The sequence below is a fragment of the Staurois parvus genome, unplaced genomic scaffold (genome assembly GCF_062004578.1).
Source record: "Staurois parvus isolate SC_StPar_1 unplaced genomic scaffold, SC_StPar_1.0 ptg002140l, whole genome shotgun sequence".
Taxonomy (NCBI): domain Eukaryota; kingdom Metazoa; phylum Chordata; class Amphibia; order Anura; family Ranidae; genus Staurois; species Staurois parvus.
The window spans coordinates 6,285,256-6,308,407 of NW_028319936.1; the positions used below are offsets into that span (position 1 = coordinate 6,285,256).

Genomic DNA, 23,152 nt, shown 5'->3' on the forward strand with positions numbered 1-23,152 from the left:
CATGTGCATGTAAAGGCATCCCAATACTTTTCAGCAATATAGTGTATGTACATACAGTATGTAACCCACAGTTTTCACATTAGTCACCAACAAAATAAAGTTAATAACCACTCTTATTTATATAACACTACATTATATTGTTTTTGCAAATTCCATTTTCCACCAATCTATTCAAACATATGGTCAGCTAAGAATTGACTTATCAAGTACCAAAAAGATAAAACAAGAGGCAAAGGAAATGGTCACATCTGTAATTTGTGGTTAAATCCTATTAACAGGATACTTTGGATAGATAAGGAAAGCTGCAGCTGCAGGCTGGCTTTTTGGATGTGCAGTATTGTGTACCAGTGTTTCTTATTTCTGACTCTGAAGTTAAATAATGTTAAAAAAATTATTTAATCCACATCATTCATTTTTTTCAGCAGATCACACAAAAGGTAGTCTTGTAAAAATAACCTGTTGATCCTTCTGGAAAGAAGTTGACAAACACTTGTCTTTACAATAAGTATACTGCCCAATCCTGGCCAATATTTAAGCACCAATTGGATACTTAGACAAGGATTGAGTGTTTTGGAGTTATTGTAATAGGTGAGATTGATTGGCTCACACCATCAGATTTTCCAACCTGGGTAATCATGCTCTCTTCAGTATTACCCAAAAACGCTCTACTTCAGTCTGTTGGTGGGTCAAGGAAATGGCAGCAACAAGTTCTGGCACTATAAAATTCCCATGCATTGCGCTGTTTACGTTTTGTAACATAATCTATTAAAATGTCACAAGTGACATTTGAATACATTTCTATTTATCTCAGAGATGTTGTATTCGCATTACAACTGACTGTGCTGAGAAAAGTTCTGCATGCAGTACTGTTTTTCAGTGCACACCATCGCAACACTCTGATATGAACTGACACAATTGGAAACAAAGCAATTTGCCCTGTCTAGGTGTTGGCGTGGGGCTGGAAATAGTGGACAGTCTAGACCCCAAGCATCTGGTGTGAATGAGCCAAGCACAAGCAGCAGAACTCACATGCAAATCTCAATTTTTCTTCTAAAAGTTGAGCTGGCCTGTCTCATCCCACTGTCTGATCCTTCCATATTCAGTGAGGCCATCCATCATATTAAACATGTCAAGAAGGAAATATGGAGCTACCATTTCTGACCTACATCTGAAAATCCTAGTTGGCTGGCTGTTAGTTACTGATCTAGAACAAGTATGAAGACCATGAAATATTTAGACAGTACTCACCTTTACATGATGGATAAGCCTTTGCTGAATATTGACTTTGTATGTTTTTACACCCAATTCCTTTGCCACTCGTAAAATACGATTTTGAGTTGGTCCAACATATGCTCCACCGACATCAACATACTGGACTTCTTTGTTCTGTATGACAGTAAAACATTTATTCATCATAATCAAATAGCATTTAGGAAAAGTAGTTTTGGGGGATTCGTATATACTGTATGAAAACATATATACATACATTGGTCACAATTCAATGTTTAGTGTCAATATAGCATTTTAAATCATGTTTCTGGTTCCAAACTATTTGCCAACACACTAGCCAGAAGCTTAAAGCCCATCCTTTAACAGATAATATGCCCTGACCAAACTGACTACCTGCTAGGGAAGCATGTAACAACACCATCCACACATTAAATCTGATCTCTCACAGGCGTTCAAAATTTCTACCTATGGTTTTCCTGTTTGAGGATATGGAGAAAGCCTTCGACCAGTAGATGGGGACTTACCTAGACATACAGTGAGGAACAAAAGAATTTGAACACCCTGTGATTTTGCAAGTTCTCCCACTTAGAAATCATGGAGGGGTCTGAAATTCACATTGTAGGTGCATTCCCACTCTGAGAGACAGAATAAAAAAAAAAAATTCAGGAAATCACATTGTATTGTATATGTCTTGCACTGCTGAACATAAGTATTTGAACACCTAAAAAAATCAGTGTTAATATTTGGTACAGAAGCCTTTGTTTTCTATTACAGAGGCCAATTGTTTCCTGTAGTTCTTGACCAGGTTTGCACACACTGCAACAGGGATTTTGGCCCACTCCTCCACACAGATCTCCTCTAGATATGTCAGGTTTCAGGGCTGTCACTGAGCAACACGCAGTTTCAGCTCCCTCCAAAGATGTTCTATTGGATTAAGGTCTGGAGACTGGCTAGGCCACTCCAGAACCTTGATATGCTTCTTACGGAGCCACTCCTTGGTTATCCTTGCTGTGTGCTTCGGGTCATTGTCATGTTGGAAGACCCAGCCACGACCCATCTTAAATGCTCTAACTGAGGGAAGGAGGTTGTTGCTCAAAATCTCACAATAAATGGCCCCATTCATCCTCTCCTTAATACAGTACAGTCCTGTCCCCATTGCAGAAAAGCACCCCCAAAGCATGATGTTACCACCCCCATGCTTCACAGTAGGGATGGTGTTCTTGGGATGCAACTCATCCTTCTTTTTCCTCCAAACACAACGAGTAAAGTTTAGACCAAAAAGTTCTACTTTGGTCTCATCTGACCACATGACTTTCTCCCATGCCTCCTCTGGATCATCCAGATGGTCATTGGCAAACTTCAGACGGGCCTGGACATGTGATGACTTGAGCAGGGGAACCTTCCGTGCAATGCATGATTTGAAACCATGATGGCGTAGTGTTCTACCGACAGTGACCTTTGAAACTGTGGTCCCAGCTCTCTTCATGTCATTGACCAGCTCCTCCCTTGTAGTTCTGGGCTGATTCCTCACCTTTCTCTTCATCAGTGATACCCCACGAGGTGAGATCTTGCATGGAGCCCCAGTCCGAGGGAGACTGACAGTCATCTTTAGCCTCTTCTATTTTCTAACAATTGCTCCAACAGTTGATCTATTTTCACCAAGCTGCTTGGCAATTGCCCCGTAGCCCTTTCCAGCCTTGTGGAGGTCCACAATTTTGTCTCTGGTGTCTTTTGACAGCTCTTTAGTCTTGCCCATGGTAGTAGTTGGCATCTGACTGACTGTGGGGTGGACAGGTGTCTTTAAAGAGCTCAGACAGGTGCTACTAAGTTAGATTAATGAGTGGAGTAGAGGTGGACTTTTTAAAGGCACAGTAACAGGTCTTTGAGAGCCAGAATTCTTGCTGTTTCTTAGGTGTTCAAATACTTATGTTCAGCAGTGCAAGACAAATAAATTCTTTAAAAATCATACAATGTGATTTCCTGATTTTTTTTTTAAATTCTGTCTCTCAGAGTGGGAATGCACCTACAATGTGAATTTCAGACCCCTCCATGATTTCTAAGTGGGAAAACTTGCAAAATCGCAGGGTGTTCTGTTATACTTCTGTTCCTCACTGTAGGTCTACTTTCTCATTTGCCAGTCTGAATTCAAGTCCTGTTTTCCAACCCTACAAAGTCTATCAAGATCAAGAACATTTTATCCCAGTAGTGTTTGATAATCAGCACCAGGACCAGGCAGGACTGCCCTGTTATCCCTGCTGGAAATCGTTTTTAAGAAAAATCAGGATGAATGCTGAATATCAAGGTCTAACATAGGGGAATACTAACCACAAAAGTGCAGCTTGCATGGATGATTTACTCTTTCATATTACTAACCCTATCATTACCATATCCGGGTACCTTGACAACCGAATTCCAGCAAAACTCTCTCTCTCCTAATGGAATGGAAAATTCCCCTGCTATCTAGCTCAAACCACAATGACAGAAACAACAACCTTCTCATGGTTCAATAGATGCAATATAGTAAAGATGAATATGATGCCCAAATTGCTTTATCTCTTACAGACACTATTACCACCTTACCTCCAGTGACAATGCCAATCAGAATTTCTTACGTTCATATGGCCCACTGACTCCCTTAGAATTAACAAGTACCTTATTAGCATCTGTAAACTAAAAGGTGGTGTGGGTTTCCCAGATCCATTCTTTTTACCATATAGCAATGCATCTAGCTAGAATAAAGCTGGACATATACTGAGCGAATTTCGTCCAATTCTTGATGAAGAATCCAAAATTTGTTTTCTGGGTGGTCCTAGTGGCATCCTCCATCACAACACCCTTCAATTTAAAAACTGAATAAGCCGGCCAGACAATTGTCAGTCAAACAGCAGCTGCATCTGACTGGATTTGGGTACTCAGAATACAATAGCCAGCACTGCAGATTTGCCCATCCATGCTGCATAATCTATCTTAGATTATGCATTCCTTGAGGGTTAGGGACTGATGTGAATGTACAATATATATGTAAAGTGCTGCATAATTTGACGGCGCTATATAAGTACCTGTAATAAATAAATAAATATCAGAGTACTGCCAGTTTTAGTGACTGGCGTGCACACAAGAACACAAACAATGGGTAGCATTAGAACACAACCAATGCCCCCGGCTGAGGCCTTGTGGGTCCCCGATACAGAACACACCCTGCTGAAAAAAACATCCCACCAAGTTCATAGTAGCTGTCAAAAACTTTTGCACACTTGGCAAGCACCTCTATCTCTCTGCCATGTCTCCCTATTTTCTTCCGGGTTACACAGAACAAACATTTACATTGGATAGAACAAGAGATTTACAAGGCAGAACATTTTTATCATAAAGCTGGGCAAACATTGAAAAGCCCCAACTGGACTAAAAACTTCCATAACATAGGCTTCTGAGAAAAATGCAATAAAACCATTGTCTAACTTTCAACACCAAAATGTAATCAGACGTAAATGATCATTTCCCCTCCATGGGACCCTGTCTTATGCTTATGTGCTTCTTCTAGCTAATAAATCTTTCCCCACAACCTTGTTCATTCAAACATGATAACGAGATCTAAATATGTCATTTACTGGCTGACAGCAGGAACACACCTTACTCTTTAGTCCATTTGCAATAAATACCAAGAAATACATTTTAACACATTTGTATGCTCTCTGTCCTTGCAAAAAATCACAAAGCTGTAGAACTGTTGGAGGTGTAAGAAGGAGCAACGGAAGCTCCTACACATATATTTTACTATCTACTATGCTAAGTCTACTATACTATCATCATGCTAAGTCTGCAATATAATATATACGTTCACTGACATATCCATACAAAACAGGCTTAAAAAAGATTTCCTTCATGCCACAGAGCTGTCTAGGAAAATATATCAGAATTAGCTCTTAGAAGACCTGCTAAATGCAGGAAAAGCTTTTATAGAAAAAAGTTAGCGGAAACAATCTTCTCTTCCAACACAATTCCAGTGGTTTACCAGAGTGAATGATATAATTCAAATAAGAACTTAATGGCCTCTCAAGGACATAGATTTTAAAAATTTCGATGCACCTGGTTCTACTGGAATCAATATCAACAGTCTGTTGCTTACTTAGTGCCCCAAAGATTAGACCGCTTCCAGAGAGATCCCCCTTCTAAACACATAACGAATACTGAGTAGAGGGGGCATACATTCTGGAGAAAAGAGAACCTTCTGTGCCTTACCACACCTCTTTTCTCTACCTTACTATTCTGCTTTTAATACTTATACCACCCTCTCTCCTTTTGTTTTGTTTTACACATCCCGAGAGCCAACCGATATACAACATTAGCTTTGCTTACATGCAACCCATTCTTCACAAAACATTTCATGCCTTTTTGTAACAATTTAATGAGAATGACTCTTGTTTATGCATCCATTCTGAAAGATCTAAATCTATCAGTAAGGAATATGTCTGTACCATTATACCTACTGAATGCTTTAGCTTTGAATTCTTTAACTGTAGCAACAGAATAAGTCATAGACTAGTTCCAAGAGTGCTTGGAACATTACCTTAACACAATACATCCTGTAGCTTAAACAAATGGCTAAAGAGACTAATGTTGATGCCCAATTTACAGATACATTGTTAAATGTTATTATCACACCTATAAATGATCATACTATGTAGTTGGTTAAACTATGCCGATATAACCAGGCAGAATTCTACAGCTTTGCCAGCAATGAGTTGAGTTGGTACTCAAAAACAGAGAGGTCTTAAAGGGTTAATTGTCTTGTGGTTCGGAGCTTGTGCTTAGCTTCATATTCTCTTGGTTATAGATAGACTAAGGCATGCAACACTATTTAACAGCAATGTTCCATCAATAAAATAAAACTTAACTTCAAGTCATATACTACACAAAGTTTTTCCATATGAATACTGTATTGTATACTACACTGGATATCTAAAACATTTTCTACTTGTAAAATAATCCTTCTCAAGTGATAAATAGTTTTTCTTTTTAAAATAATTATTAACCAATGGTATACTGCATTTTTCAATAAACAACTATATATCACAGATGCCAGTGAGTTATTGTAGTGTATATTACAATTTCCAGAAACATATTAGAAAAATTCCCAACATACTTGAAATGTTCTCAGCATGTATTACATAAATATTGCAAGCCACATATAGACATAATTTTCTGAAAATTATCATATGGTGGAGGGAATGTGTCTCTGTGAACTCAAAACATGTTCTGCCTGAAGCCTTCAGCCTGAACTGTGGAAACTGCGGTCATAAATAGCAAAGAGAGGAAAAAAAAAATCGAATCATCAGTATCACCTTTAGGATCCTTGCACCTGACCTTTTTCCCATTACTGACTTACTGTACCGTGTTCCACACTGTCTCTGTATGCGAATGACCATCTTGGAAGAAGCAGGGCTTTCCTTCCTCATGTCAGAGATGCCCCACTGATGAATGGGGATTTGATAACGGAGGGATTATACCTATCAGTGTTAGTGTAATCAATAAAGTATTGAATTGGGCTTTCTTTATTTAACATTTCTATACCTTATCAATTTTTGAGCCCTGCGTTACTTTAATGTAAACCCTAAAATGAGACCCTAAATTTACCTGTAACCTAAAGTGCTAACAATTAACCCCTCGTCCTAACATTCAACCTACCACCCCCCTCCCCCCAATATAAGCCTACACCAATTAAAATTGACCTTTACTCAAATGCAGCACTTTAAAAATCTACCTTTTTTCTAGGAATGTGACTGTGCCCAGGTAGACCTGTTCTGTAGCTTCATAGCTGTATATTTGCAGTGTGAGATCATATAAGGCACCACTGCATCTGACTGCTAGTCTCATGAGCTTTAAAGTGAGATCAAATGATGTCAGTACCGTGCTTCTGCTTTCTGGAGAGAAAGCTGTACCTGGAGATCTTCAGTGCAATAATCTACCTGCTCTTACTTTATTCAGTCTGTCGACGTATGCTTTTTCTACCTATCTGGCTGCTTCTTTATCATTATTGTACTAGATACCAAAGGGGATGTTTTGACGTGGGAAAAATAAAACCCCGCTCCTCCCTCCACACACCATATTTTCTTCTTTTGGGCACAGCATCCTCAGTACAGGTCCCCTTTAACTCTCTAAACACTAACCATAATACCAACTAAATTCCCTAAAACCCTGACTCTAATACACAGCTAAAATATACCCTACATTAATCCCCAGTGCTAAACTAACCCGTGCAGTAGAATGCTTTATCCAGCATCAGGAGCAGTTGTGCAAAAATGTACAATGCCTATCCAGTATTGAAAACTAGCAACCCAACAGCTTGCATTTTTTGCCAAATAGGTGAGTAGGAAGATCCATATAATAAACACCCATGATAGTTGTATAAACATTTAAAAGTACCCCATTTGTTAAGGGGTTACTGGGACAACATCTAAAACAATGCCCAATTTCAAAGTTTATAGGTAAGAACCTGGTGCTTGGGATAGCCAGATAACAGTCAGGAAGTTTGAAAAAGAGGGGTGGAGTGCAGGAAGAATGAACAGGTAGGTGGCTAGATGAAATAATCCCTTTTCATCTCTATTTAAAGTAGGTAGCCAGTGACGTTTGGAGTTTCCTAATCTCCCTTCTTCGGGGCTTCAAATAATAATTTTTCTGCCTAGAGAAGCTGCTGCAAAGACAAACAATGGCAGATTCTGACACAATGCAGGGGGAGTTTGGAGAAGAAGCAGTCTGATACCTGGTGTGTGCTAAGACAACCCACAGGGATGCATTCCTAGTAGCTATGTAATTTATAGGATACGTTCACCTTTTGATAAAAAATAATAAATGCACATTGCAGGTAAAAAAAAATGTGCATTTATAATTTTTTGTTTTGGGAGCCTGTAAAGCATAGCACTAGTGATCAGCAGATCGCTGGTGTCATGCAGGTCTCCTACAGACCTGTCAGTATATATCTATGTACCCATACGGGATGTATGGCAAGCAGATATACTGACAGTAAGAACCAATGAGCTACCACAGTGATCACAGCGTCATGATAGTTCACTGAGATCTACACGCTGACAGCCGCTAAGGGTGTTCAAACTTTTAGTTGTCTCATTCACAGAGGACTGTGAATGAGTGACATGGCTGGGTGGGCGAAGCCCCGCACAGCCGCATTTTTTTTTAATTTTGACAGCTAGTGGGGAGAAAAGATCCCCCACTAGCTGTCAAAGTGGGGAAGCGGGGGCCGGTCTATTCATTACATGTTACACCCTGAATATGGGTGTAACATGTCATGAAAGGTGAATTTCCTTTAAAATTAAAAATAAGCTGTAGTTCTACTTACATTTCAGTACAGTGCAGAATGAAAACAATGCATGTTAATCACAAACTTACCCTAATTGTATGTGTTCTTCCCCCAACTCTGTTCCGTGCTTCCAGTACTACAACATTAAGCCCTGATTCCACAAGCAACTTAGCAGCCGTAAGACCTGCAATGACATTAGTAGCAACATCAGAATACTTTGCTAACGTTTCTTTATAATGTTATATATTTTTTTCTTCATAACTTTATATATTTCTTTATATATTTTCATATATGTTATTCTTTATACTGTCTGATTTCCACAATCAACTTAGCAGCCGTAAGGCCTGCAACGACAGCAGCAGCATCATCAGAATACTTTGCTGACATTTTCTTTATTACCCACCTTAGCATTGACTAAGACATGAAGGTAAAATTCTTGGCTGATAGATGAAACGTTTCCTTGTAACATTTTACATTCTTTTGCTACATTCCTCAGTAAGAGATATAGAAGAAATTAATAACACAGACAATTTTAAGTGATGGCTTCAGAACTAACTTCTCAGAATATCGGCCAAAATACATATACTAGCATACTCTCACTGAGTGGGCCAATAGTTTTAAAGTGTTACTAAACCATCAACAGTAAAATCAGTCAGTATATGCAGTAAAGCATGCTTGTTATACGCACTGTGGAACCTAAGAGGTGAATCCACCACATTTTGTAAAAACGCTGTTTGATCCTGACTTCTCTGATCCTCCCCTTCTTCCAGTGTTCCCCTCTTATCCCCTGATAAGACATTGTGTGCAGTCACTGTGCACATGCTCATTTTGGTGTGTATTGCTAGAGAGGGTTTTTTTTTTTTCTTGGGAGAGTGCATGTGACCAGTACAGGGCCAATCAGCACTGTCCAGGCAAAGGGTCAGGGGTCATGTGGCCTCATAAGACAATCAGAAGAGAATGAAAACTCCTCCTACAAGCTTTAACCAGTGCTGAGCTGAACACTGATAGAAGTCACAAGACTGTTCTAACTGCTGATGAGAAAAGGTATTTAACAGTTTATAGCTACTAACATAATTGCATTTCTATGTTCTGTGTACTGTGGGAGATTAGATATAGTGAACGCAGGGTCCCGGGTTTAGTAACACTTTAAGTGATGTGCCTAAGCTCACGCTTTTTAATTTGAATACTTTTATAAAAATACAAAGAATAATAGATATATGTATGTATGATTTTTTTTATAAATCCTGCTAGATGAATAGGAATCTGACACTTCCAGGAGTGCCGGATCCTACTATCTTCTGGCTTCTCCTGCAGCTGTCATGGCTTCTGATGGCAGTGCCTAAACCATTTGCCAACAGAACAAATTAATGTTTTACAAGCGTTACATAAACTTTAAAACAAGCCATCACTGATCTCTGTAGCTGCAGCCACTGTGCATTGATTTCTTATGAAAGATTTCAAGCAAAGCACTGTAGGGCTACATGCACATGCATGAAATCCTGGAGTTTTCGTGCACCTGTAAGGTACAGGTGCAACGTCCATCCCCACTGCCAGCAGCCTGTCAAAATCCATCACTGGCTGAAAAATAAAGTGGCTGAATGCAGTACCAAGTGGTACTTAAGGGAATTCTGCATTCTTTGCAAAAACCCTGTCTGCATATAGCCCTAAACACAAGTGCCACTGTGTATTTCAACCTACTGTAGGTTTTGGAAGGCTGCTGGCAGCAGGGTAGACACTGAATTTGGCCTTACTTTCTCTCTGTAGCTCAGCTCCCCACCACCAGCTGTGAGTTGTCAGTGCAGGAAGAGGGAAGGAAGAAAAGTGCTTGGAACAACATCTCTGTTTTTATTGTGATTTTTAAAAATTGCTTCACAGTGACTGCAACTACGAAAGTAAAGGAGGGCTTATTTTGCAGATTATTGTTTGATGAGAATATATAAATTATTTGAAGGTCCATATGCTACCTTAAACATTTCTTGCAACTACTAGGACATTGTGGATTTCCGTAGAGTGAGTAAATTACATTTATGAATTGGAAACCTTACTATCAAACACAGAGATTTTCTCACTTGGAGATCCTCTGAAAAAGCAAGCTACAATTATTACATTTTGAATGTAGAAAAAGGAACAGGATTGTCAACGCATGTGCACTACATTCACTACCTTCCTAGCTGTGAGGACGTAAGGACTTTAAAGCCCAACTGCCCAAGTAAAGCCCCCCAAAATACTATTGCATCCCCCCCCATATTTGAAAGGGTTAAAGGCTTGTTATGCCATAGGGCTGCCAGATAAAAAAGAGAAATACCTTATTTCTCGCTCCAGCAGTGCTACCTGGGTTGCTGCAGCATCTTCTCCAAAGCTGGCCATAGATGGATATGGATTTTGTTTTAGGTAGGGTTTAATACCGCTTTAACAGTTGCATACTGATGCTGCTATATTTGGTTGGGGTATCTAGGTTTTTTATCTAGGCTTCATGGCCATGAATTGGGTTAACAGCCAACTAGTGGAAAAAAAAAATCACCAGCTGTTGTAACAAAACTACGGTAGTATTTTTGCAAAAAAAGGCCCAACCATTATCAACCAATGCTGTTTAATCAGCCTGACTCTGCGAACAGATTCTCAGGTTATGTTAGATACAAGGTATTTTAGCAAACAATAATGAGCGCTTTAATCAGTCTGATAGCGATAATAATTGTATCCTAATCTCTAACAATTGGTAAACACACTCTAGGTGTATGGCACAATCTGCCTGCCTGACAAAAGACATACACTTTTCACTCACCCTTACCTTTCCCACATAAGTCTAGGTTCACACCTATGCAGGTTGCGTTTGAGCCGTTTCTGCATTGCGTTTTGTGTTGCGTTTTTTATACTTGTGTATACTTTTTTAATTTTATGTTTTTTTCTTGTTGCTAGGCAGATTTTAAACACAAAACACATCACAAATCCATGAAAAACACAGCAAAAATGCAATACATGCTTTTCTGCAGCGTTCCCATTGAAGTATGTTGAACCAAAAACACAACGTTTTGCGTTCAAAAAAGTCCCTGACCCTTTCCAAAAACTGCACCCAGTGAAAATGCAGAGATGTGAGCCTGTCCCATAGAAAATTATGTTAAAAGAATTGTACTGCGTTTCTGCAAAAAGCAAAGCAATGCAGAAAATGCTTAGCTGTGAACCTAGGGTAACGCATGAAATAGTAACCAGTGCTTGTGTGCTCATTTTTTATATGTAAGGGTGCTCAAGAATTCAAACCACGATAATTGGCTGCTGGAGGAAGGGAGCAAACCTTTTCCTTGATGAGAGAGAAAATTAGGGTTTAAATGATGTAATAGTTGTAACTCGGATGGATAAGGCTACTGTCACTCTGATCCGTAGCAAAAACACATATGGGTTTTTACAGCATTTCTGCTGTGTTTATTTACAGGACATGTGACTCAAAAACCGCACCAAAAATGCAGAACTGGTAAGTTTTTGATGTATTTATGAGGCATTTTTGCCACATGTTCCATTAATTTCAATGAGGAGGTGCGTTTTGGTGAATCTTGACCAGTTCAGCAAGGACTGGACAAGATTTGATCTATGGGCAGGCTGACTGTATGTAAGTCGATCCATCAATTGACTTGCGTTCAACCAGCATGTTGGATTTTTAGCATGCGATTATTGAAAGCAGCTAAAGCCACTAGCAGTTATCATTGTGTTTTCCCGGCAGGAGCTGCTCCCCACGGTTAACCCCCCCCCCCCTCCACCAAGAGAACACAAAAGACCCACGGGAGGAATTCCCCCATCCACACCAAGTCTGTTGAAGGGGGAATCCAGTGATTTTCTTTCTTGCAACCATAGATAATTTTCTTAGAAAAAAAATGTTTAGATGTACCCTACACATCCAATGGTACCATAAATAATATTTTATTAAAACCAGTGTAGTTCTTCATTATGTCAGCACTTACCAACTATCATCCAGTAATATAGGATGATTGTATCTTTGGCTCTATCTCTTCAGCTCATGGAAGAATTTGTGAATTTTTCAACTGGGTCTGGAATGTCTAGACACAAAATGAATTGCTAATTGGTCACATGATGGTCAGTTCATTTAAGACAAGGGCTCTTCAGTCTAAAAATGGGCTTCACACAAAAGAAGTGCAAAATTCCGAGAGAACAACTCAAGACTACTAATAACAAGTACTGCAAAAACAGAACAGCACTTCAAGACAGTGCCAGAGCTAGTTACCCATAAACATGGAAACAAGAAAAACATAAATCCCGATGACTCAAAATCTTGTTTTGTAATATTGTGGAATAAAGAATATGCAAACCCCAACATTTCATATTCCTGATATGTGCCTGCTGTACTATGTACTTGTATGAAAAATTATCCCCTTTCCTATTACAGTAAAGCAGAGTTCTGGCCCCCAACACCTCCCCAAAAAAATTAAAAGTCAGTAGCTACAAATATTGTAACTGCTGACTTTTAACAGTAGGGCACTTACCTGTCCATGCAACCAGCGGTGTCCTTACCAAGAGCCGATTCTTCAATCGGCTGTCAGGCGCTGGACTAAGGGAAACTGGCAGTAAACACTTTCCTACTGCACATGGAGGGGTCTCCAAACTTTCCAAACAAAGGGCCAGTTTACTGTCCCTCAGACTTTAGGGGGGCGGATTGTGGCCAGCATGGGGTAGAAAAAAGTCTCAGGGCCAACATCAGTGAGTAAACAAGGTCTCAGGTGTGGTGTTCAGCTGCATAGTGCTTGTGGTCAGTAGGAGGAGTAGTGCCCTATCATTGCTATCACTGGAAGGAACATTGGCCCATCATTGATGTTAGTGGATGGAATAGGGCCCCATCATTGATATTAATAGGAAGAATAGTATCCCATTGTTGGGGGAATTATGCCCCACTTTTAGTGTCAGTGTTGGGAAACATGCCCCAAGGGCTGGATAAAGGCTAGAAAAGGGCCGCAGTTTGGAGGCCACTGCTCTAGGACCTTGGAAGTGTCCTAGAGGGCTCAGTTCGCCGAAGCTGTTCAAACCAGGTCAAAACCTGGTACCCGCCCCCCATCAAAAGGTGCCAAATGTGGCAGCGGAGGAGGGGGGGAGGGAAGGCAGAGAAGTGGAGCTTCCAATGTTGGGTGGAACTTCGCTTTAAAACCTGACCACACTAAGCAGGTGAGCACAGCCCGGTCAGTTCTCTAGCCGTGCTGAGAACTCAGCCTGCTCTCCTCCAATTATCAGACTTCTGCTGACATGCCACCCCAATAGAAGGAGCTAGAGGCTCCAAGCGCATAGCCTGACTTTCCCATGTCTGTGCTCTTCCTCCCCACTGACCTTCTGCCTCTTCCTGTGATGTCATATACTGCTGGTGGGTTCCAGGTTGGTTACTAGGCTCCTTCCTGCACAAACGCCGCTGGATCGGCTCTACACCACCACTCTGCAGGATTGACCACTACAGTGTCTCTCACCATCTCCATCAGCCCTGCTGCTATTGCACCAACCACCGGTGGCGCCTGCAGAACGTTTTGAGGAACGGTCATCTCTCCTCTACACAGATGAGCTTGTTTTATTACTTCTTTTGTGAGTGTTTTTAACCCTTTGCTATTAAATACAGTGTTATTACTACACTCACACGGGCGCCTCCTATCTCTTGTCTGCTAAAAGCACCTGTGATTTTTAAAGCCTTTGTGCATGGAACCTAAAAGTGGCGTTTATAACTTCCTGTGTGCATTAGGCCTTAAGAGAATCCCTTTTAGCACAAATGCCACATCATTGTCAATAAGTAAGTATAGATCAACTGAGTAAAAGCACCATGACAGTGAATTTCAGACACAAAGACACTAGGAGACGTCATATGAGAAAATAAAACAAGAACTTTGGATCTGCTTTAAGTATATGGAAAAAGGATGTGAAAATAGAGTTGAATGTGGAATTTTATTTTCATCGAACTTTCGAAATAAAATGGCCACATGACTGTCTGTGAATCCCTGTGGTACTAAATGCTTTAATTCTTCTAATCAAGTCATCCCTAGATTCATACATTGTTAATAGACACAGATACTGTACATTGAGCTAACTGGTTTACACACAGCTATGAATTGTCACCATTTTCTCAAAAAGGTAGAGAAAGGCTAGCTTACGTAGCCTCCCTGGAGGTATTCCTGAGTGTAGCTCGGGGTAAAGTTTCAGTACCACAAGCGGTAACCCCGAGCTACACTCGGGCTTACCATGCGGTGCTTCTCCGCGATCCCTTGATCACTTACCTTGTCCTGCGCTCCTGCGATGTCCCTCCTGCAGTGTCCCCTGCAATGTAATCCGGCGGATGCCGGCATCTGTCTTCTGGGTTCTGTCCCCTGCGAGCGTCGGGACGTACGGGGACGGAACGGCGGGAAATTTGAAAATGACAAAAAGTGACATTCACTAAAATAACATAGTAAAACATTACTGTATCAAACCATTTCACATACATTTTGTCCCGAGTGCTTTGTCCTGTGCCCTGCCTCCAAAAGAGTCCCTTTAGGTCAAAAGCGGTTTTAGACCAGCTAGAGAACAGCGATAGTAAATTAGAATCACTTGCAGAATTGAGTGATAATGATTTGTGGGGAAATTCATCATCAGACACTGAAAACGGTTTTGCAACTTTGCTCAGTGATGTGTGAACTTGGCGCTCTATTTCAAATTTCAGTGTTTTTGGTTTGATTATATTATTGAATTAAATTTATTATTAATATTTTTTTTCATGATTATTTATTAAATTATAATTTATGATTTGTGTTTCAAGTTTTATCATACCCGGGATGTTTACTAGACTTTTGTTCGGACAGATTTCAGTGAGTTATTCCTAAAAATTACAGGCCTACTATAAAAAAAATACATATTTACATGCAAAAAAATGTACCGCTTTGAGCACAGAAATATGGACATAATCAGACCGCTAGGGAGGTTAAAGTGGAGTTCCAGTCGCACTGTAAAAAATAAAAGTCAGCAGCTACAAATACTGTAGCTGCTGACTTTTAAAAAACAGCCACTCACCTGTCCCTCGATCCTGCGGAGTCCTCCCCACAGCCTGTTTCATCAGCTGTCTGGTGTTCCCGGCGCTGGCATCTTCAGTGTGGGCACTCGGCTGTGACAGCTTGTGGCTTCACAGCTGGGTGCCCACTGAGCATGTACGAGTAGCGTTGCGCTTCCTGAATGGTCCCGTAGTCTTCTGGTCCCAGAAGACTACAGGGAGGGAGGGTAGAAGGACAACTTCGCAACTAGGAGGTCGAAGCGGAAGTGGGTACCTGTCAATTTTGGGCACCCTCGCTCCCCAAAGGTGCCAATCCTTAATGGGGAGAGGAAGATCAATCTTTAAAGCGGAACTTCCCCTTTTGGGTGGAGCTCCGCTTTAACTAAAGCTGGCCATAGACTGACAGAATTTCAAACGAACGTTCTTGGGGAAAGAAGATCCTAAGAAAGTTTTTTTATTCTTCTAATCATTAGTAAATCAAATTGATGTTTGTTTTCAACCGCAGTGCCGAGAAAATTCAAAAGAGCAGGATGGACATTTTTTTTTTGAGCAAACAAATTTCTAATAGTGTATGTGATTTTCATTTGGTAAAGTCCATTCATTCCAAAATCAAATATTAAATGAAATATTTTGAATGACAAACAAATGTTTTTAGAATTTTTGTATATTTTCCTAAGACTTTGACTTTGAAATTTTGTTTGAAATTCTATCCATCTATGGTCAACTTTAGTTTAAGTGTTACTAAACCCACAACAGTAAAATCAGTCTGTATATGCAGTAAAACATGCTTCTTATACTCACTGTGGAATCTAAGGGGTTAATCCTCTGCATTGTGTGAAAAAGCAATTTGACCCATTCTTCTCTGATCCTCTCTTGTTGAAATGACCACCTGATACAGACTGAATCTGTAGTCACATGTGCATGCTCAGTGTGGTGTGTATTGCTAAAGAGATTTTTTTTTTTCTTGGGAGGGTACATGTGATCAGCACAGGGCCAATCAGCACTGTCCAGACAGAGGGTCAGAGGTTTCACATCCTCCTACAGCAGAAAGAAAACTCCTCCTGCAAGCTTTAACCAGTGCTCTGCTGAAGTCACAAGACTGCTCTAACTGCTGATGAGCAAAGGTATTTAGCAGTTTATATTTACTTTTTATAATTGCATTTCCATGTTGTGTGTACTGTGGAAGACCAGATATAGTGAATGCAAGATCCTGGGTTTAGTAACACTTTAAGTAAGCCAGTTTTTCTCAACCTTTTTACCCCAAAGGAACCCTTGAAATCCTTTTCAGGTCTTGGGGAACCCTTAATAAATCTAATTTCATGGTGGTTAGTGGGAAAATGAACTATGGAACTATGCAGACACCATCAAATGGAAGGTCAGTCAGCCTCAGCTCTAGGAAGCCATAGCAACCTCTTGAAGACCTGGCTGAATTAACTAACGCATTTTTCCATTTGTCTACATATCCTTTTTCCTTTTCCATAATTGCCTGTAGAAGTCATGATTTCAAGATTTTAAAGTGAAATGAAATAGGGGAAATTGCTGGGCCAGCATGTGCCATAAAGAGCCTTAATAAATCCACCCAATAACCTGTACACTATGGGGTGGATTTACTAAGCCTCTATTCATACTTACTGTAGGACTCCAAAGTTGCGCAACTTTGGAATGCAACTTTGGTGCAACCTTGATGCAATTTTCATGCAAGTTTGGATGGATGCAACTTAGATGTGACTTGTCCCTTTGCAAACTCAGATCCACTGTTGCATGTAGAACATTGAGGTATGACTTTCATGCAACTTTTGAGGGTAACATTGAAGTCTATGGCCCTCCAGTTGCATGAAAGTCAGACAAAAGTAGCGCATGAACTACTCTGAAGTCGCTGCAACTTTAACGTTTTTTTCTGCCTGAAAACGTCTCTCAAAAACACATTTGTGACGGTTTACTCTCTTCTTGATATATGCCTCTAAACACCCTAATGTGCTATATAAGTCCTGTATAATAATAATAATAATAATGTGCATGGACACATAGGATAACATTGAGCTGCTCTGTAGAAGCAGAATATTTTATGCTCAATGTGCATGGACCCTTATGGCTCATTCACATGGATGGCCAGGGGACTGTAAAAGGAAGTAGTTGAGCCATGGTTTTACCTACTCCCCCCCCCCCTCCAACAGCTGCACAGGACTACTATAAACATGTCGCAGCCGTAAAGGTTTGCTTTGCATCTGTGGCAAGAATTATACACCCCTATGTGGCAGGCAGTAATGCTAACCTGTGAAGAAAATGGGGGGTTTAACAGCCACCCTGCAGCTATGTTCACCACATGCTGTTACTGCACACTGGCTCTGACTTTTTAGGGTTAAAACAGGTGGTGAGGAGTCACACATGGCCTCCCACCTGGCTTTCCACCGCCCTCTGAAAAGTGATCCACAATGGATTCCTTTTCACATGGGCAGCAAGGATTGCCAAGTGTGAGAATGAACCCTTGCAAATAAATACTGTATGTAGACAGGGATGGGTTTACAGTTATACCCTTTCTCCACCCTGACTACATACACAAAAAATTTGGCTGGAGTCCTACTTAAAAAGCAATTCTGAGCCAAGACAGCAGAGAGTTGCAGTACATAAACAATTGAGTCTCTAATTCTGAAGTGGACCTAAAATCTAAAAGCAAACAAAGCAAAGTTTCATGAAAGATCCTGAAGACAAATAAAAAATGGCATGAGAAGCACTCCCTGGTCAGTTGTTTAGGTTTTCCGGATACATCTTAGGGCAATAATGTCCTCAGACCTCTTCCCCTTTTACTTCAAAAACATTGGGAACAATGTACATTGTTCCATACCCTCATTATCACTTGACGGGTTTTATAAAGATAAAAGTAACCATAAAGTATCATTTAAAGTGTTACTAAACACAGGACCCTGCATTCACTATATCTGGTGCAATTATTTTAGTAAATATAAACTGCTAAATACCTTTTATCATCAGCAGTTAGAGCGGTCTTGTGACTTCTATCAGTGTCTGGCTGAGCACTGGTTAAAGCTTGCAGGAGGAGTTTTCATTCTTCCCTGATGTTCTTTGTGGCTGCATAACCCCTGACCCTCTCTCTAGACAGTGCTGATTGGCCTTGTGCTGATCACATGCGCCCTCCCAAAGAAAAAAACCTCTTCAGCAATACACACTAAACTGAACATTTGCAGAGTGACTCCTAGAGCTCTATACTATCAGCAGATGGACTGGGAACAGGAGAAGAAGGGGAGGATCAGAGAAGACAGGCTCAAGCAGCTTTTTTTACACAATGCAGAGGATTAACCTAATAGGTTCCACAGTGCGTATAACAAGCATGCTTTACTGCATATACAGACTGATTTTACTGTTGTGGGATTAGCAACACTTTAACATAGAAGTTGGAGTAGAATCCAAACTTACATACTATATGATGTAGTCAACTAATTCAGTAAAAGCAGATTTTAGGCCTCATGCACATTGATTGACGCTGATGCACATTATTATACAGTATTTATAAAGCGCCAACAGTTCACTCAGAGCTGTACATTGATGTTTTTGACACTGTTCCTAGGGGCATTTGGCATTTTATTTTTATTTTTCCTCTAAAACACCCCTGCATGTAGCCTATGTGTCCATGCACTGATGGGCATTTAGAGGAGTTTAGAGGCAGAAATAAAAATCCACTGCCAATGCATCCAGGAGCTGTGGCACTTTACAGAAAAAACGTCTGACGCCTGTAAACATGTGTAAAAGAACGTTAACGCTAGGCGCAATAATTCATTTCAGTGGGCAGAATAAATTATTATTATGGCAAATGAAACTAATGCCCACGCGCTTTACATTCCTAAGCGCGTTTACAGGCGTATTTTCCACCTGACGCTGCCAGGAGGGAAGGCATCTAGAAGAGCAAGCAAAATACCCAGTGTGCATTTACGATTTTGCATAACGTTGGGGAGATTTCCCTTCATGCAACCAACGCAACAGGCAGTTAGAGAAATTCTACTAAAGTGAGGGGAATTCTCTTCCAAGACAGTTGTCCCTGGAACAGGTGTCCCCAGTGCAATATTTCATCTCACTTCTTGTTCTGAGTACAAACCTAAAATTTTGAATTTCCCATCACTTTTTGTTTCAGTGACAGTGGTCACCAGTACAAATAAAAGTATGACTCCTACCTATGGGAACACAGATAGCAATAAAAACCTGACATTGGGTAACCGTTCCCCACTCTATCCAAAACTGGAAACATAAGTTTTGCCCTTACACTTTATAGTGATGCTGATTGCTATATGGAACTGTATCAGCAGGAGATTTTATGTAAAACTTAAGGGCTGGTTCACACCAGATGCAGTCCAGTGCATCTTTATTATGAATCAAAAATGCATGGACAGTGTTTAAAGTATTACTAAAACCAGGACCCTGCATTCCCTGTACAGTGAAGGAAATCAGTATTTGATCCCCTGCTGATTTTGAATGTTTGCCCACTCACAAAGAAATGATCAGTCTAAAAATTGAATGGTAGGTGTATTGTAACACTGAAAATAGCAACAAAAAAATTCAAAACAAATGCATGTCTAACAAATTATGCACTGATTTGCATGCTCAAGAGGGAAATAAGTATTTGACCCCATATCATTCAGCAGGATTTCTGGCTACCAGGTGTCTATCATACAGGTAACAAGCTGAGATTAGAAGCAGTCTCTTAAAGGGAGCAATCAAGGATCAATCAATCAGATTCCAAACTCTCCACCATGGCAAAGACCAAAGAGCTGCCCAAGGATGTCAGGGACAAGATTGTAGACCTACACAAGGCTGGACTGAGCTACCAAACTATTGCCAAGCAGCTTGGTGAGAAGGTGACAAGAGTTGGTGCAATCATTCGCAAATGGAAGAAACACAAAACAACTGTCAGTCTCCCTAGGTCTGGTGCACCATGCAAGATCTCACCTCATGGAGTGTCAATGATCATGAGAACAGTAGGGAATCATCCCAGAACTACACATGAGGATCTTGTCAATGATCTCCAGGCAGCTGGGACCACAGTCACCAAGAAAACAATTGGTAACTCACTATGCTGACAAGGATTGAAATCCTGCAGTGCCCGCAAGGTCCCTCTGCTCAAGAAACCACATGTCTAGGCCCTTCTGAAGTTTGCCACTGAACATCTGAATGATGCAGAGGAGGACTGGTTGAAAGTGTTGTGGTCAGATGAGACTAAAATCGAGCTCTTTGGCATCGCCTCAACTCGCCATGTTTGGAGGAGGAGGAATGCTGCCTATGACCCCAAGAACACCATCTCAACTGTCAAACATGGTGGTGGAAAAATTCTGCTTTGGGGGTGTTTTTCTGCTAAGGGGACAGGACAACTGCACCGCATCAAAGGGATGTTGGACGAAGCAATGTACCATCAAATCTTGGGTGAAAACCTTCTTCCCTCAGCCAGGACATTGAAAATGGATCGTGGATGGGTGTTCCAGCATGACAATGACCCAAAACACACGGCCAAGGCAACAAAGGAGTGGCTCAAGAAGAAGCACATTAAGGTCCTGGAGTGGCCTAGCCAGTCTCCAGACCTTAATCCAATTGAAAATCTGTGGAGGGAGCTGAAAGTTCGAGTTGCCAAACGTCAGCCACCAAACCTTAAAGACTTGGAGAGGATCTGCCAAGAGGAGTGGGCCAAAATCCTTCATGAGATGTGTGCAAACCTGGTGGCCAACTACAGGAAACGTCTGACCTCTGTGATTGCCAACAAGGGATTTGCCACTAAGTACTAATGCAGGCCATAGACGGGTCGAAAATCGGGCGATTTTTAAAAAAAGAAAAATTGTTTGTTCGATTGGCTGACGTTACCACCAATGGTAAAAAAATCGGCCGATTTTCGTCCCGTCTATGGCCGGCATTAACCCCATAACTTCTGTCCCTTGCAGAGACAGGGGAGCACACCATATGTGACAGCAATACAGAAGAAGAAGAAGAAGAATTCCAGTCCGCTATTATATTTTATATGAAAAAGTCTTTAAAACATTGTAATACATTATTTGGATACAGATGTTTTTATTTGGATACAAATGGATAAATTTGTTAGCGTATTCAAATTCAAAATCAGCAACACAGGGACATGACCTCAAACCAACAGGAAGAAAGTTCAAAACTAATCTTATAAAGTATTATTTTTCTGAAAGGGTAGTTAATGCTTGGAATAAACTTCCAGCAGAGGTAGTGAGTCAGTCAACAGTAAATGGCTTAAAACATGTTTGGGACTAACATATTTCTATACTCAGACAAAAAAGTTAATGAGAAAAAAAACAAAAACAAAAAAAATGGGCGAATTCTGAACTATTCTCTTTTGTTCTGCCATCAATTTTCTATATTTCTAATCTGCTAATATACTGTATTTAACACTCCAAAAATGGCCACTTCCCCAATCTATAATTGGCCTTCACAGCAAGGAGAACATGGAAGGGTGACGCATGTCAAACAATAAAACAGAAAAATTCCCAGCTCAACTTGCCAACCAGCCTGCAACCAAACTGAATTAACCTGTCTAACAGTATGCGTTAAAAACAGGGGTTTAGTTAGCACACATTTGCAAATACATGCGTAAGCTGCAGAGCCACATCACGGCACCCCGATATTCTGTAGTTCCTAACTCTACAAATTTTGAGAGCCCCCATAGTAGAGGTGCATGTATTTAATGGATAGACTGAGGGCAGGTGAACCTGAGGGAACCCACCTCTCCTTAAAGGCACAGGAGCGCACTGGACACCCAGCATGTAGCACAACGGCAGCCAAGGTGTCCAGTGCACCCCCTCACCAACAATTCAACAGTACAAAAAATGGCCACTGCCCCAGTCTATAGCTGGCGTTCACAGCCAGCAGCACATAGAAGGGCGACGCATTTCAAACAATAAAAGAGAAAAAATTCCCAGATCAACTTACCATCGAGCTTCCAATCAAATCAAATTGTCTTGTCTAACAGTATGCGTTACAAACAGGGGTTTAGTAAGCACACCTTTGCAAACACATGCGTAAGCTGCAGAGCCTCTTCAGGGCACCCTAAAAGCAAAAAATACAAAAAAAAAGCGAACTCGGTGAACCACTCTCTTTTTTGTGCCGCCATTTTTCTATGTTTCTAATCTGCTAATATATTTAACACTCCCCTGCCCCAAAAACTGACAATAATGCTCCCTTGAATTTTTAAATGCAAGATGTCAGGTGGAGTAGTGCCAGCAGGGCTACCCACTGATCGTTCATTGGGAACTGGCCCGAAACTCACTTAGGCTACTTTCACACTGATCCACCGCAAAAACGCATAGGCATTTTTACCGCGTTTTTTTAAAAAGACATCATTACAGTGGGACATCATTACAGTGGGACAGCAGGGGACCGGTGATCTCAATGTGGAAATTGCAGCTTTGGATCATCGGTCCCCCCCCCCACACCTGGAACTGGCCATGGCGAGGAACCTGGAGGGGGCACTTCGGTGAGCATATCTGGCTTCACAAGGCAAGGAAAAAAGATGCATTGGTTAGAGATGAGATTGGCGAATAGCACAAACATAGTTTTAGCTCAGAATAGGGTTTTAAAGCCCAGCTATGGGAAACTCA

General features: G+C 40.8%; 1 protein-coding gene across 3 annotated transcripts in view; it reads right to left on the reverse strand.

Annotated features, from left to right (window-relative positions):
• LOC149432483 (amine oxidase [flavin-containing] A-like) overlaps positions 1-23,152 on the reverse strand; it is a 135,445-nt gene that overhangs the window by 104,962 nt on the left and 7,331 nt on the right. For all 3 annotated transcript variants that reach the window (XR_016308990.1, XM_089665132.1, XM_089665133.1), the window contains exons 2-3: positions 8,632-8,726; positions 1,249-1,386 (exon numbers count right to left, since the gene is read on the reverse strand). Coding sequence is in view for 2 of the 3 variants with exons in the window: in XM_089665132.1 (XP_089521258.1) it covers positions 1,249-1,386; positions 8,632-8,726 (233 nt within the window). In the remaining variant the exon portion in view is untranslated. The remainder of the gene's footprint in view (positions 1-1,248; positions 1,387-8,631; positions 8,727-23,152) is intronic.